We start from the raw sequence: 17,738 nt of genomic DNA on the forward strand, positions 1-17,738 counted from the left end.
ACAACCAAAGTCTTGGAAAACAAAGCTCAACACATTTTTTATGGCAAGCTAGGCTAGCTTATAGCCGGAAGGTAATTTTATAGGCTAACGAGGCTTACTTGGATGGCTTTTTACAAAATTGGATTTATGCAGTCTCCAGTTATCGTGCAGCTTTACTTATGAGCTTAAGAGCTTAATTTTGCTAGTTTTACAGGAATGTTTATTTTAAACATTACTGCATGACAGTGAGGGGAATCTATGCACTAACCTTAGTGAAACAGGTGAGAACTGCATCAAAATGTACAAAATATGCATATTTATCATATAGCTTTTACCTTTGTAAGCTCTTTATAAAATGACAAGATGACTGCTTCAGTATTGGCATTATTGACTTGGTAATTATGGTTTTAATCTTTATTTAACCAGGGTAGTTTAGCTGGAGCATCCTGTTTTACACGAACACACACACACACACACACACACACACACACACACACACACACACACACACACACACACACACACACACACACACCTGGAAGCTGTCCAGTACAACCACAGTCTTATCTGCTGGCAACTGAGCAGTTCCAGTGGAGCAGTTGGGGGGTTAAGGGCCTTGCTCAAGGGCACCTTAGTGGTTGTTGCAACCGAGGGGAGAGCAAAGGTTTTTGCTTCCCCACCCAGATTTATCCAGACAGTCTGTAGATCACAAAAGCAACCTTCCAGTTGTTTTAGCCTCCCTGCTAACACTGTGTCACAGGATCTGTAATAGGTTGGCCGGAAATATGTTGGTACAGAATTTAATGGACCAGTGAGCTGAAATTCCTTTGTACATCTCAATCTTGTCCGTGAACATTTGAAAATTTCAGCCTGCAGATATATGCTGACTACGCGCCTCATTGCTCTTTAGAAATGAGGCAGCACAAAGTTACACAGATGTGAGACCATACATGCAAAAATGTATTTCGCACTTGTAAACATTTCTGATTGTCAAGGACCTTTTGGCGAAGTGTTGCGTTTGTGGTTCTGTAGGGTTTTCACTTATTCAAATACCCTGTAGTGTGTGTGTCGCAACACAGCAAATGTTTATACTTGCTAGATAATTAAAATTGTCTATATAAATACTCTTAGACCTGCCATATGCTGTATATTTCTGTTTGGTGTACTCGATTATATTCCATCTCAGGATATTACATCTTGTTTGACCATCTTTTTTGACTTAATGGCTGTTTATTTCATATTCTACTTTTTAAAAATTTGGTTTCGCTGTGTGTTTACAGTGACTCAAGTACTGTATAGCTCCTTTCCCAATGGAAAAACCCCCAGTAACACCTGTTTTCTATCATAAGTGGGAAAGGCTACAATTAGCATTCATCTTTGGGTAATGGGCTCCGATAGGCACTGATGGAAATATGGCACCCGGCTGGAATCACAAATTCTTTCCCCTTTTCCAGCTTGATTGTTATGATGCAACAGTACAATTCCATCTGTGTCATCACCTGCTCATTGTTCCAAGTCTGCACCAAGTTTGAGTTTAAGAGAGATTGAAATGGTAATGGTAATTGATTCAAGAGATAACCACAGTAGCATTTTTACTGGCCTCCATGCTGCTTTCTACCGCTCACTAACACTGTTTTCTTGCACAATTTGGACAGTGAATGTGACACACCAGTACAAAAAAAAAGAAATGCATACTCATCTACCGGTAGTGGAAAAGGAGTCTATCGCTTATTTTAGTGGGGTTTCTCTACTTTGAAAAAAGCCTGCATATATGCACTAATTTTCATAGAAAGAGGGTTATGCTATCAGTAAGTCTTGGTGCTGGTGCTACAGCATGAATCAAAACCGAGTCATTAAATGTATGCATTGTGTATGCAAAGTATTTACTTTCAACACTTAACATTGTACAAAAGCACAAAGAGGACCTTCATCAGCATGTCAATATGCCTTTTTGAGGGCTAAGATATCTCTCACAATGAAAGTGCAAGGACAAGAGTGCATTAAGTGTATTTAAGTGGCTGTGGACAGCGCTTGCATGTCTTCACAGCAGATTGTGTGCACACACTATTAAGTGAGGCATATTTAAACCTTGAGACTCCACCTTACTCCGCCCAGTGTGGCTCTGCCCCACCAGACTGTGGACTATTTTGAAACGTGTATATTGTAAGCTGTGTTTTCAGGCAGGCTGATATTGGGCCCCCAATTATAGGCTACTCTGTGGTCAGGGAGAAGTCACTCTTTATAGGCCCTTTGAGTGGTGCCTCTGTCCTTTTGGCTTTAGAGACATTTTAAACTTGCTGCTACAGTTAGGTATTCTTTATGTATTCAAAGCGGCAGAGTGATGGAGCACACAGAAGAGAGGGTTTTGGAATATTTGACATACAAGATGTTTAAGAAATACAATTTGTTTTCACAATGTGCTCTCCTGTTTTGAACCCGCCCTAATCTATATATAGACCCGTGAACTGCCCATGGTGCAGATTTCATGCTAGCAAGGAAGGTTCACTGCCAGTGCGGACCATGGAATAATCTTCCGCTCGGTAAAACGTCACTGGGTTTTACTGTCATTCCACAAAAAGTCCTTGAAATAAATGCCATCCCTCATTTTACAGAGGTTTGGTACTAAGCACTTAATATGTGTGACTGCTGTCTTTAGTAATCACCTCTTGAAGGCGTAATGTCGAGCCAGCAACCTCAACTGCAGCAAAGCCTGTTCAATTCCAGTCAGGGACCTTTAGCACATGTCATATCGCTTTTCTCTCTTCCCATGTTCCCTGTCACTCTTTGTCAATCTCATCCAGGCAAAATGGAAAAAAATCAATCCATCAAAATATTAAAATTAAATCACATCTTGTATATTTCGACCTTCACATGTTGACTTATCTGCCTCCGTTCCTTGGTTCTATTGATTTATTTATTTATTTTTGTTGATGACTGTGCCCAAAATAGCTTAAGATTTTACTCAAAGCCACCTCATCTTCAGAACTATTTCTAGTGTAAGACTGTAGTTGAAGCCAGTGTGACCGGATAAAATCCCACACAGATTGTGCAGCTACAGGTAAAATGAAAGCTTTGAGAGGTCTGTTTAGCAGATATTTGCAAGTAGATGCTTCACATGTCTCGTGTGGCTGTCAAATCCTTCTGCTGAATCCCCCTGCGCTGCTGCTAGGAGAGGATTTTTCTAGTCTCTGAGGTAAATGGCCCATTAGTTTACATTCTTTGAAACCCACATCATTACCAACCTGCATTAATTTGTCCGATCAATTAAACAATTCATCTAACAGGAGCAGTTGATTTGACAGCTGACTGCGAACTGAATAAGAGCTGGGTTTGCGCTGGAGGATTTTTTCATTTACTTTGACTTTGAACATCATCCGACAAGGAAGACATTTTTTTATGTTTAAAAATACATAAAACTATGGGATTATACTCGAGGGTCTCAGCAGCTATATCACACTGTGATTTATGTGTTAATTGGACTCAGTCGGGGCTGATAATGCCAGCAGAAATGTTAAAACTACAATGCTGTTCTCAGCCAAATGTATGATTGTGCAACTACAGTTTAATTGCAAATCCACACAATGTATAGATAACTGCACACTCTTAAAGAAGCAGCACATATTGTTTGGGTTATGTGATGAATATGTATTGTTTGTTGCTGTTTTATTCTCATGTGTTTCAATGAAAGGCAGAGAATTACTGAAATGACTTGACATTATAACTGAATGATTAATATGCTCTCTAAATGCTTGGCTAGATAGTCATTGATCACAGTGATGGGAAACAATATGATATTTTTTTCATAAAACATTTTAAATTAGTTTGCTTAATTGTTTTCTCAAAACCACAAATGATTGAATCCCAGAGTGCAGCATCTGCCAGTGTTTTGGAATAAGAGTCATGGTTTCGATGTCCATTATACTGTGTCACACTTGCGCTTTAGTGCTAGAAAAATGATAAACTTTAGAGCATTGTGGTGCAGCTTTTAATTTACCTGTCCTTTTGGAATGGACATTAAGTTCCTGCTGACTTGTGGCCATATTGTACGAAATGCAAGAGCCACACGGGGATCGTTTATTTTCATAGAAGGGCCAGAGGGGAGGCACAGGCAGTCTGGCTGGCAGAGCATCAAGTGAGGAGTTCAGTCAGGTGAGACTGTCATGTCTGTGCTCATCACACTCAAACGCTAACCCACTCAAAGCTGAACTGTGATGAAGTGGGCAGAGTTTCACCACGCAGCTGACCAGTCAGTGGATTTCATCATGTCTCACAAAGATGAAGCAAAAAAAACCAAACTGCTGCATCGCAAAAATTTGATTGAAGTGAATTAATAATCTTACTGCTTACCTTAGCCAAAATATCTGTTATTGCAGTTGTAAAGATTGGATTGGAAAAAAGTCTGCATCAAGTCTATAGTAGAGGTGCCAAAAAAATCCTATCCAAGCAGATCGTTCTGAATACGGACCCTAAAAGTGGGCTAAGTCAACAATATCTTACTCACTGCCAGATCCATGATTTTACCATAGACAATCTAAAATAATGGATGTAGCCACTGTGACATCATCCATTTTCAAGCCTTGAATTAATCCATTTTGACTATTGGCATCTTGGCATTTTTGAGCCAGAGGGGACCATATTTGGATGAGAGTGGGGAGCAGACACTGACGCTAGCTGCTAACTTGGTTGGTACGATGCATTTAAAACTATGGTTTACTGTGATAATTCTAATGCTAATTTTAGTCAGCGAAAAACAGGATTAAAGCCATTAGGAGGTAAATATACATACTTTAAAAACTGAACATCTGACCTTTTAATGATCTTTTAATACAACCAAACTCTGAGTAAAATCTCTCGAGGAAACCAAAATGTCACAATTAACTTTAAATCAACTTTCAGCTTTGGCTAAGGCGTTACTCTGTGAACATGGGGGCACAACATGATTACTTTACCTAACCAGAGTTATTGCTGTGGTAGTGACTTGTCAATAAATGGCACCCACCTGTCACTCAAAGCGGTCATGCCCATAATTATGCCTTAACAACATTTTAACAGTTGTCATGAATTTTTAAATTAGCCATAAAATGTTGAAATTATAGTGATAGAGACCAGAACTGTTGGTTTGCTTTGCTTTTTTCTTGTGTTGTATGGTATAGTTGCATATGTAAATTCATGGGTAATTGTCCACATGTAATGGAAGGTGAACCACATATGGACAGTCAGGGGAATTAAAAATATATTAAAAATGTACATGTTCATGGAAGCATCTGCAATTAACTGTGCATCCCTGTTTAGATAGTGAACGATTAAGCCCCTTTTGATGCAAAGCCATGCCTCTCTACTTATGTGAGTCCAGGCAAAATTGTGCTGACACTTCTTATTCCCTATTGCTTTGACACATTTTTGGCCTTTGTGTATAGTTTCTGGATTCAGGGAATTTTGTAGCTGTTTCCAAAAAAAAAAGTAATGCTGTTTTCTTCTCAAATTAGTATTATCTTGGCTGTAGTGTCCTTTTTGATTTACACATAGTCAGCTGGGTCATGTTCCTTCTTACAGCATCTTTCAGATTGATTTAGCATTCAGTACATGCTGACAGATTGTCCACTCCACCCACACGCATCCACGTTAGGAAGCTTGTTTCGCTTAACCACTTGTGGTGCAGCTTGAAAAGGTGTTCTTGAAACTTTAGAGTTATTATAGGTACTCATAAATTCCCAAGCCAGTCTTGACCTTAAAGTGCTCTTTGATTATAAAGTTTAATTACAGACTCATTATGGCGTACAGACTGTGAACATTATTAGCAGTGATTGGAGCAATTATCTGGAGATTGTGGATAGTTTGTCCCGGACAGATTGAGCTGCAAATGCTTTGAGAATAACAGTGGACCTCATTTTTAACATAATGCATCATCATGATCACTAAACACAAACATTTAATGCATTTTACATTTCTGTTACATTTCTTTGTGACACCCAGGGGGGTTGTTTTCACATGTTCACAAATTTTCATTGCTCTTTTACTGAAGCTCATGCAGACATCCTTTTTATAAATACTCCTCATTTTTTCCTCTACTAAAAATAACTCTTTTTCAGTTCTAACTATTCAATTAAAACTTGCATAATCTATTTTTAAATCAGAATTTTATGTATGATTTCCAGCTTTTAAAAGAGTCTGTGAATAGCACATTGCAACCATCCATTTAGTTGGTTAAGCATGAGTATTAATTAGGGAAGTGCCAATTTTCATCATAATGGGCAGAGCAAACAACATTTGTCAGACACATGGAACACAGATGTTTGCAATGGTCCGATAAATGATCACTTCCTTTTTACTGGAACTCTGTGACTGGACGCAAAAGAAAAAGTGTCTGTATTCATTATGATGATGAACATATTCACATTTTTATATTGCAATCTATCCTCCACCAGACCCCGCTGTCACATTTTAGATGCAGCGAAGTCTGTTTGATGGAATAGGAGACGGTATGAGGGAAGAATTTTAAGACCTCGCAACTACGTCCTTTTCTCTGCCCTACTGCTTCTCGCTGTGTGGTGGTAGGAAAAGGGAAACAGGAGCTGCACTCAATTCTCAGAAATGTTGTGTGAGAAATTCTCTTTTTTTTCCCTCTCAGTTAATTTTTCAGTTGAGTTCAAGGGGAAAATAGTGTTGCTGCTGCAGTGGAGAAGCACCTGCTGAACTGAGGCATATTTATATACTAGAGTGCAATAATACATTGGATTAGAATGTTATTGGTCTCATGCTGTATGTTGGCAGATAATAGTATTATAAGTGTTTAGTACACTTATAATTAAGGAAAGTATATTTTTAAATGATATCCACAGATCTGCAGTACCAGAAATCCAGGTGATCCTGTACTGTACATTTCCTAATTGGGCTTCAGTTTGAGTCACAGTACTGTTGCTGCTGCAGCATCGTTGCTATAGTAATTTTTAAAGCTGTGGTTTTGGTCTGTGGTACCGATGTATTGTGTTGCATTAAATTGTCTGTATTTCTACAACCACAGAGGTCAAAAAGTTTTATGGGCTGTTGTATTGAATTGTGTGGCATTATATAGGAGGGTTTACTTTCTGCATTTCTAAAGACAGTGCTGGAACACTGCGTCATAAGATCAGGAATAGAAGCTGGTCAACATATGGCTTTATTGCATTGCTGTGCAAGTTATTGAATAGACTCTCTTAGGCAGACTTACTTCAGACAGTCGCCTGTATGCAACCCATCACCTTTTCTTTTGCCTTTCTATGTTTGTGTAATTGGTTCAGATTCAGCAGCTGGAGTGTTTGTTCTGAGCAGGGCTGGAGTTGGGTGCAGGCTTCCATGGCTTCAGCCCCAACTGTTTTTTTTTCTTCTTTTGAAAGGCCTTAAATCTATGCTTTTCCCTAAAGAAGTCTAATGTAATTAAGTAAATGTTCTTCTGTTGGCCTAATATTCAATTTAGCGTACTGAAGACCGCATTTACTTGGCATTGTCGGGGATCCTTGATTTCTAATTAGAGCAGCCCAGATTATTATGGCATGGATTCAAACGTAGCAGATTTGTCAGCTGAACATTCATTCTGTGATCTGGACTCCAGCATAGTATAACAAAAATAGGCTTCAAAATCAGTTATGTTGGTTATTCCAAATTTATACCATACCTATGTTATATAATTGAAAAATAGTATCAGCAAACAAGTTTTGCCTCCTCTCAGGTGGCGGGGGTAAAAATTTGTCCTCTTCATTCGTTGTCTTGTGGTTTTTAGAATGATCAAGACAATTGAAGAACAATAAGATACAACATAGGATGTAGGCTCCCCAGGATGAGTTTTTTGTTCTTGGAGACTATCATGTTTTTCTGAAACGATTTACAGATTTTTAGGCAGTGTATTATCTTCAGTGGCTTGAAGAAAAGTGCATATAGCTGTCGTTAAAACAAATCTCCCCCCTGGAGGAGCATACCCCTAGGCCCCCCCTAAGTTTGGGCTGAGGCCCAAATTTTTACTGACACCGCCCCTGGTACTGAGAATACCAGCCAGACTGTAGGAGTCTTGCGCCTTTTCTGTCAATGGGGCAGAGGTTTTCTTATTATTGATGTATGTGTCTAAAAAATATTTTTTGCTACTCTGCCAATTCCGCTGCTACCTCATTGTCTTTTTTGCTCTCGGGCTCTTCCTGGGTTCCTGTTAAAACAATATGTCACATTAGTCCACGGTAGCCGTAAGCAACTTAAAAAAAATGTTATGAAACTTTTATATGTCTGTGCCATGCACTTTGTACAAGAACTAGTCCACAAATAATGGGCTGCAATCAATTTTTCACATTATTTATGAATTCTGTCTTTTTTCCGGGCGGAGCAGGGTGTTCTTCCTGTCTCCTTGTGTGTAAGCAGTCCATTTGAATGGGCTTGCAGGAACTGTAACACTGAAGCTTGCTAACTTTTAACAGACCCGTGTTAAATCATATCTCAGGTATCACAGAACTGTAAATTCATTTCTTGAAACAGTGCTGTTGTTGGAAAAGATGAGATGTTTACCATAGAAAAATCCTCTGAACATGGATGTTAAAGTGTTTTCAGTAAATTCTGTCATGCACGTTCTCAGATATTTTGCTCCACAAACCATGACATTGATCTGTCAGATGTTCTCAACCTGAAATAGATGAGATTTAATGAAGTTTCTATCAATGCATGGCTAAGCATGACGCGGCAGCAAAGCCATACTCATTAATCTTTTAAGACCCTTCCACTGTCATCCCAGGGAAAAAGCCAAGTTGACTTCAGCTTCCTGAAGTGTCACTGGTGGAAGGATGTTTTTAAGCTTTTCAATGACATGAAAGGACTGGATAGACTGCCACCCTTGTTTTTTCATGACTTCTTTTCAATCCTCCAACTTCCTCCTCCGCTTTTTAATATTTCCTCTGACCCTCTCTGTTTCCCAGCCCTGCTCAGAATCTAAGTAGGTGAAATAAAGTGTCAGTGACCTGGAAATAGATTTCATAACATTCCTGTTATTTGTCCTTTCCAGCGGAGTTAACAATGTATTTTCTGGTGCTGGTTGTTGGAAGAGAATGCCATAAAAAGAAGAGGCTGTGAGAGCAAATAAAAACATGAGAAATTGCTGCACTCCGAACTTATCACAGGTTTTGTTTTTTCCTTGTATATACCGTATCTGCCAGGATTTGTTCAAGTTAATACCTTAAAACCAAAACTTTATCGTCTGTACCTTAACCATACACACCAAGTGATGATTCCTTTCCAATTTAATTGGCACTAAGAATGTGCCAACTTCTAATCTAAGATATAAGTACAAGCAAAAGATCAGGTATTGCTTCGTTTTTAGTAAATCCAGAGACTTAGGGCTTTTATCTTAATCATTTTAATTCTCCCTAATTTAATGCGTTCAACATTACGGTGTCCCCTCTAAGAGTTATGTATCATAAAGCATTGTTCAGTGTGAGGTTTTATATTCATTTCATCCTCATTTTGTTAAAAGTGTGGACCATTTACTGTAGTGTACTGCTGAGAAATCAATGACTTTCCAAACTTTTGTGTACAAAGTAATGATTTTAAAGCATAAACATAAGACAAAACAAAGGCGCTGTTTGTTTTTTTTTTTTGGTGTTGAATAGTAATGGCATCAGATCAAATCAAACTGTGAAATTTGTGAATCATTCAGTTCAAAAGCTTTTTAAACATAATTTAACATGTTAGGACAAAACTGTTTTTATTCATGTATCTAAAGGTTTATCTTCATTTTTAAATAACTTCCTCTGTCTCTTTGATAAGTAATTATTTAAAAATATCTGCACATAAAACAGAACTAAAGGAAAACTGAATTGGCATCAGTTGTGGGTATTTGACAGGCTAATAGATTGTTAAATATGCTCTAATGTTTAATAAATGATTTTTGCGTTGGTCAGTGCTAAACTGCATTAATGCTTTAGTCATGATGATCTTCAAACACGACACAAATGCAGCGAGAGATTGGGTCTCCGGGTCCTCTGCTGTCTTTGGGAAGAGCAGAACTTTTATGTGGGATGCTGTAGCTGTTGTCTTTTTTTTTGTTTCGTTCCGGCAGCCACCAACACTCCTTTGTGGTTTGGACAACCCACTCTCTCCTCGCTGCCTGTCCGACTTACCACCTGACGGGGTAAATGTGCTGGTGCATTTCCTGTGCTGTGTGTCAGTGTGATTGTGACCACTGTGTAAGCCGTGCCAGTTTCTCAGCGTTTTGTGATGGTGTTCACAAAATTCCTACTAGACGTGGTCCATGATCATCTCCCTGTAAAATGTAGCTTATCACTGATCCCATTCTGTCTTTGTCATTTTTAAAGTAGTGCTGTTTTTAAAGGTGCAATGTGTAATAACTGGCCACATGCTCCAAACTAATAATGGGTAGTATTTCAACTCCAAGCCACCTATTGCAAGCTTTCTACCCTTTTTAGTCTAAGAAATTAATAAATTTAACTCTGATGTATTCTTACATTTATTTGTCTTATGAAACCTTAAAATACAAACATTTTCTGAAATCAAGTTTCTGTCATTCATTGAACTAATACTAGCTTAATTGTCTTGTGAATTCATTCTAAAACACGCGTCATTCAAACTCGACAGAAACGAAATAAAACTCACCAAAACTGACTTGGTTATTCTTTCCACTGTTTCAGCGATTTCTGACTGTGGTTTGGTCAAAATAAACCCTTCAGACACCAAGTTAAAAGTGAAATTATGCTGACTTTGCACACTATTTTACCCTGCTGTCTCTCTCCTCCTACTCTGGCTTGTTATTCAGTCGCAGACCATTAAATTAGCAAAATAAAATGACAAAAGTCACCAGACAAAAACCCAACTGGCTTTGTACCCGTCCATATTCACCCAATCACTCATAGCTGATATATTTGCCCAGTCGCCCAACTCTCCATTTATTAATTTTTTTGGATTCCCACAAGCCACTTCCACATGGAACTACTCCTCCTTGGGTCCACACAAGTAAACATTACATCTAAAATTGTCAGACGAGCAGGGAGGGCAGATTGGATGCTACAGTGACTCACTATCGCCTCTCAAGGTACAATTTGTATTACAAAAAAGAACTGGTTGAAGCTAGCTGGTTAGCATGCTCATTTCAGTAGATATCTACAACAAAATACATAGGCTTTGTTCCATTAATGTTGGAATGACATCATACCAACACAAACCAAGATGTTAACAATACCATTTCTAGCTAGGTCAGCCATTGCTAGCAGTACCCTTTTTTAACAACACATTATGCTATATTTTGGACATATAAACCCCAGGCTTGACAGTAGCCTGTATCTGTAGTAGTAGAAATTTGGCTTCAGGGGGGCATTTCAATTAAAATTGGGAACTCAGAAATTCAGACTTTTAAGCGCAAATAGAACGCGCTGTTGGACGTTTGCTGCTACGCCTTCGCATTCTGTTGATACTGTTTATTTTTCAATGTTTTAGACTAAAATTCTGGCAGTATCTTACACATTGCATCTTTTAAGTGCTGATCATCACTATTTATATGCAATAGAACTTAAGCATGTGTGGCGTAGATCATGGAGTTGTTTATTTCCTTGCCTTTTGTGGTAGCAGAAATCAACTGTTTTTGTGAATATTTTTCCTTTGTTGTTGATGTATCCTCATTGGTCTTCCTACCTGTTCCTCGGTTCTTGTACAGCATGTGAAAGGAATGACAATTAGATTCCACCTGACCTTTTCTTAATGTTTATCCTTCATATGCCCCAAATGTCTTTGGCCTAATCGTTAAAGTCTTGAAAAGAGACTGCAGTGGACCGTTAGTCGGCTGTGTGTCTTAGCAGTGTGTTCAAGTGCAAAGATGTGCGGCGACGTGAGGTGACACAAAACGTTTGATCAGTCAGCCTTTGTCGGCTTTGAGGTCGGCTCGGAGTATCAGAGCCCCAAAGTGAAGTTTCTTTGAGAAGAGAAGAGAAGGAAAGTTTTCATTCCACAATTCTTTAGAGAAAGCGGCCATGTAACTTTTTCTCTGTTACTTTTTCTAACCAGATTATGCAGCCAAACCAGTGTTGACATGTTTATTTAACAAATGGTTTTCACCTCCAAGTGACCATCGACAACTGTGACTCACAACTTTGCAAATACACATCATCACTATGTATTTAGAGCATGATGTTCTTTTTGTTTTCATTTATTTCATATTGCATAGCACAAAAAAACAACTTGCAGCATTCTCACTCAGTTTGTAAAATTAATTAATCACTATGTAATAGTTATTTTAAAGACGATTAATAAAAACATAATCTGCAAACTGTGAACATTACAGGAACCCTCTTATTCTCCTTTCATAAACTAAGCCAACTAAATCAAAAGTGCCTGCTGCTTTTGCAGACCTGATTTGCTCTTATTCTTCAAAAAACAAAAATGCAAGCCTCAATATGGAAATGCCAATTAAAGTTTTGCTTCACTGAGTAATGGGTTGTGTTGTATTGGACATGTGTTTCCCTTTTGATTGCTGTTGTTGATAATCTCATGGATTAATTACATAGGTCAGCATTAAGGTAGAAATAACATATACATCATCAATGTGGCAGAGATTATTGATTCAGCCATTAGCAAAACCTAATTTTGGCCAAATCTCTGTTCGAGGTGTGTTGATATAATGACTATATTTAACATCAAATCTCCTCCATCCCTTTTTAAATTGTTTATATAGCATTTTGGTTATGATCTTTGTAAGAATCTTCGAAACACATCACTGACATTGTTTCTAATCAGACGTGTCACGGTGTGCTACCTTTGAAAGACTAGACATGCAGAGGAGTCTTTATGTAAGAGATGTACAAACAATTAGGCCTGATTATTCTTAATAATAGAGCTGTAGGGAAAAGGTTTAGTGTTATGTACATCTCTTACATAAAGACTGCTTTGCCTTTGCACATATACATAACATTAGATGTGATTAGTCTTATAGAGAGAATAGAGTCGCATTGAAATCTTCAAAGTACAGTGGGTTAGATAAGTGAAAGAAATATTTCCCTTTTTCATAGAGAACTAAAGATGTAAAATCACAACATTTTTTAATCACAGAGTCTGCCAAGTCATGATTTTACTTCGATTCAATTCAAGGGCCTGCGACTGATGTGAGACAATACCAGCGACTATCCTAATTGTCCTTTTCTTGGCTACCATTATCTGACTGCTAATCGGCGGCTAGTAGTGTTTGAAGGTTCAGGAAGGAGGTGCACCTGGATGTAAATGGTGAGACAGGTGTGCCTTAGGAATTTCAAAATAAAGCTGTATCTTAAAGATGACAATATATATCAATGTTTTCACTTTCATCATCAAATCTTTACTTCAATCTAGATCGATGTCATTACACCCCTGTTGAGGATGTTCTTTAGTGCTTTATAATTGGCATGTATGTCCTCTTGTACCTGAAAATAATGTTAATTTGTCCTATTTGAAAGTATCTGTCATTAATTGTGAGGAAGAAAGAGATAATGGCTTTCGGTTGAAGTGAATAAGTTTTGTTTATGTGCAAAACTTATTTCTGAGAATCTTTTATTCTTTCTGAAAATTCTGACAAGTTGATCTTGCCTCACATTTTTTTAAAAAAAAATTAACTATTAGTTAAGTTATGATTATTATAATTAGTACAAACAGCTATTAGTCTTATGTATAGCAAGTTGTAATAGTTGTGTTTACTTATATTTTTCAAGGTAGTCAGTTTCCAAGATTTTTTTATGTAAGATCAATTTAGGTAAGATAAGAGAATTCCTGCACATTTTCTAATTACTTGAAAAAAATAAAATAAAATAAAGCCTGTTTAGAATAAAAGGAAAGAAATTCTCGACTCTTATTTATGGACATTTTCCTCCTATAGATCTGTTTATTGAAGGTGTGCATGAGCCTCAGCCTGTCAAATCAGCCTGTCAGATTTTACAGTGCATCAGATTATAATCCCAGCATTAACGAACAAATACTTTTTTTTTCCCAAAAAGTTCTTTTTCCATCTAAAAGCTATGATTTATTTAGACATGTTGAATAAATCACAGGGGATATTTACTTAAAACTAATAAAACCACTCTGTTAACCACAAAAAAACATAAATATTCATCCACACAAGGACTTTAGAGTTGCTTCATTATATAAATAGTCAACCCAAAAACCATTAGTCTTCTACATCTGACAAGCACTGCCTGCTCATGGGCCTGTTTGAAGACACAGATTCACTGTTATGCTGAGCCAGACATTTTTGTAAACGAATATTCTATCAAAACCAGGCCAATCTACATCTGAAAATGAGTGCCTTTCATGTGTCACATGTCACATTTGGTGACTGTCCTGTCATCTCTATTTATTGCATGAGTTGTAGTATTTTATAATCCGTTTTCATTCAGTGGGTGAAATGCAGATCTTTGTGGGCCATTGTGTTGTGTGGCCCTCCTGTCTGTGCATCACCTCTTACTAAAAATGGAGTGGGCAAAGGCTTTTTTTTTTTGTTTAAAGCACTCTCATCATCATCATTCACAAGTCAATTCTTTTGGTGTTCTTTGTCTTACTTTAAAAAAAGGACACACCTGCCTCATGTCAGCTTCTCTTGCTTTTTGAGAAATGCTGTTTAGGGATTGTTGTTTTTTTATAGTCTTTTATTTAACAGACAAGATTATTAACATCATGGCCAGCCATTTTTTAAAGAGGCGGTGATCTCGCGTTTAAAATCAGGTACACAGAAGCTTGGCGTCAAAATCAAAGCAGTGCAATCAACATTGTTTGCTTATGATATAACCTTTAGAAACAGTTACGCTGTTTGATAGCAGATGACAAATGCTTGGCTGATTTTGTTGATCCACAGAATGTTTACCCAAATGAGCTTCATTCTCTAATGTCAGTTTTGTCAGTGCAAAATGTACCCATATCCCGAGAGTATTCCTCTTGGGGCTCTGAGTCACACTTGTTTTCCACGTTCACTCTCTGCGGAGCAGTTAAGGACTTACATTTTTAGTTTCGACTGCCCTAAAGCACAGGAATATTACAAAAATTGGACTACACAGATGAGTAAACCCTAATATATCACACAGAGTAGATTCTTTTTCTGAGTGGAAGGCCGTGCAGAATCTCTGCATTATAAATCAATTAAACATTTTGAAACCAAACTATCGTTTGCTTCAATCATCATTAGCAGTGTTTTGTCTCCTGAGTTGTTCTTTTTCTGAGTGCTGAAAACTGAGAAATAATGTGTGGTTTTGTATTTTAGTCACAGCTTTTCGGAAAACTAATGATCTTTTCAGCGCTCTGCAGCCGAATTCAAAACAGTTTAATTTCATTTCATGTCCTCATTTAACTCAGACATGATGCAGCACATAGCTGAGTGGTTTATTAAAGAAACAAGCTTCCACAGCCATCGTTGTCCTTCTTAGGTCAAAAACTGAGTATCACCACATGTTAAAATACAGCATCTTGATCTGTTTATCAATAAGCCCCCACAGTAGTTTTAGTTTCAGTGCAGTGAAAACATATCCAAGAAAGACATACCTGAATTCAGTCATTTAATTTTCACCACCAAATATGACTGTGTAATGATATTTTTCTGTGATGCACTGTCTGTCTTGGGTCCTTGAGCCTTGCTGGTGGCCCCAGAGGCCACAATGTTCATTATTACCCTCAATACTTAAGTTTTGGATGGAGAAAACATGAAAAATGCAAAGTTGGTCCTAGGCATGGAGCAGGAGGAGACGCCATTAAAAATGGCTGTCTTTTTTCAGAAATTGTACCAATTTTATGAGGACAAGTGTACATTTATGATATATTTATGTTAAAAGTTGACATTTTGGATGGAGGGTGACACTAAATGAAAGCTGATGGCTCATCATTCAAGGAGCGTAAATGTAGTCACTGCAATTTAGGAGGAAATTGCTCTTTCGATTTTTGATATTTATTGTAAACATTTGTAAATGGTTGCATTTAAATACTGTTTTTATCTCAAGTGCTTTACAATTTGACTCTCATACACACAACACTTACCTACGCAGATGACAAATTTCAAGACACTCTGACCGGGAGTGACTTCTGTCTCACCTGGAGTGTCCGCCCCACATAGGCTGAGTCCCTTGCAGCGGCCAGGGCTCTCTTCCAACCAACTGCCCTTTTCTGCACGTCATAATCCACCTCTCCCACCTTTCCTGTTTATCTAGTTATCCTGTCAATAAAGGAAAAAATGCCAACAAAAAAAACCAAAACGACATATGTATTTAGAAACGGGCCGGTCGTTGATATTTCTTGCTTTGGACCAAACTGTCGAATGGACAGACTGACTAAATAACATCAGCAACCCTGGCACCCTGCTGGCAGGCATGACTTAGGTTATATACCCATCACCTGTGTTGCCTGTGTCTTATCTGTCTATACAGTCAAAGGGATTCAGCTTACAGTGGCTTCAAGTAAAACTTTGCACTCAAGGTTTCACAACACGGTTTATAAATAAGGTAAAGATTGTGTGCTTATGCTAAATTATTATATATTAGATATATAATATAATAGATATTTGGTACAACACGCACACACTGTTGATATAAAGCAGTTACTGTAGGTTTATTGAGTGCCTTGGGCAATTCAAATTTTACAACCTACACATCTGACTTCCAAATGGTCGTGTGGCTGAGAAGTCATTACGTTCATTGCTGATGTTATGGAGAAAATGTTTTGCGGCTAATGTTAAACCATCCATCCTGAGCTCCTGTTTCCAAGATGTCTAGATATTGCTTTAGACGTTGTTTACATTTCTTATTCTTCTTAACTAGGAAGAACACTTGTCTTCATGAAATGTGGACGTAGCTAGTCATATTTAAGACCACTGAGTGGCCACAGTCAAGCAGGAGTTCAATTCCTTGCCCAAAGGCACTTTGGGAAGTATGCATTGTTCACTCCCCCCTCCACATTTTTTTTTATAGCTGCTTCGGGGTTGCAGATGTGCAACTTTTAGGTGACAATTTGTTCAACAATTAGGCTACTGCCACCCAATATGTCTTTAAGGGGTGTCACTTTGAAAACTTCTCTGTCCTACTTTCTGTAAGCTAAAATTAGATGGAAACATGTTTTTGCTACCCGTTTTGAAGTGAAAACTTGTCTCCCTTCTTCCTAATAGATCCCTCGTGGAGGACGACGACGCTCACATGAAAGTTGCTCTGGGCTATGGTGATATGGGCATCTCTGCTCACCTTCAGGCATCAAAGACTGGAAACACTCGATTTTTCACGAGCAACACACACAGCTCAGTGGTTCTTCAGGTGAGAGTTCAGACATAAAGCGACAATGTTTTATGAAGCACTGAATGTTCAGTCGAATATCATCATTTGCTGGTTATAAGGTTTCCATTTTCCCTTATTTTTCCTGTGAGCGATGTAGGTTATTTAGCACAATCCATGATATTGTGTCAATTGCAGCGTTGTTGGCTCAGATTTACTACTATTCCTTTTGAAAAGAGATGTATCTCTTCCCAAGTTAATCTACACCTACAGCAAGACTACAAACTGATGATTTTACAAAATCAAAACTACAACAAAGAGCTCATGCCATGGCATGAATTGCAGGATACAATTTAAAAGCTCAGGCAATATTCCAGTGATTAACCAAAAGCATTGGGGATTTGGCTTCTTTGTAATTTGATATGAATAGTGAACACAACAAGAATATTATGAAGCACTGCTGATCAAAAATGAAACAAAAATAATAATGATAATAATAATTTCTGTTCATTTTAAATTCATGGAGTGACCTACTCT

At 37.9% G+C, this 17,738-nt stretch overlaps 1 protein-coding gene across 3 annotated transcripts in view; it reads left to right on the top strand.

Moving 5' to 3' along the window:
• The window catches only part of klhl13 (kelch-like family member 13), a 45,271-nt gene that overhangs the window by 8,279 nt on the left and 19,254 nt on the right, over window positions 1-17,738 (top strand). For 2 of the 3 annotated variants that reach the window (XM_042499660.2, XM_088088294.1), the window contains one exon: window positions 17,102-17,243. In XM_042499660.2, coding sequence (XP_042355594.1) covers window positions 17,102-17,243 — 142 coding nt within the window. Of the gene's footprint in view, window positions 1-10,048; window positions 10,121-17,101; window positions 17,244-17,738 lie in introns of all 3 variants that reach the window. The other variant, XM_088088295.1, reaches the window with a different exon arrangement.

Source organism: Plectropomus leopardus, chromosome 15 (assembly GCF_026936395.1).
Source record: "Plectropomus leopardus strain MGB_pleo_1.0 chromosome 15, ASM2693639v1, whole genome shotgun sequence".
In the NCBI taxonomy this organism is placed as follows: domain Eukaryota; kingdom Metazoa; phylum Chordata; class Actinopteri; order Perciformes; family Serranidae; genus Plectropomus; species Plectropomus leopardus.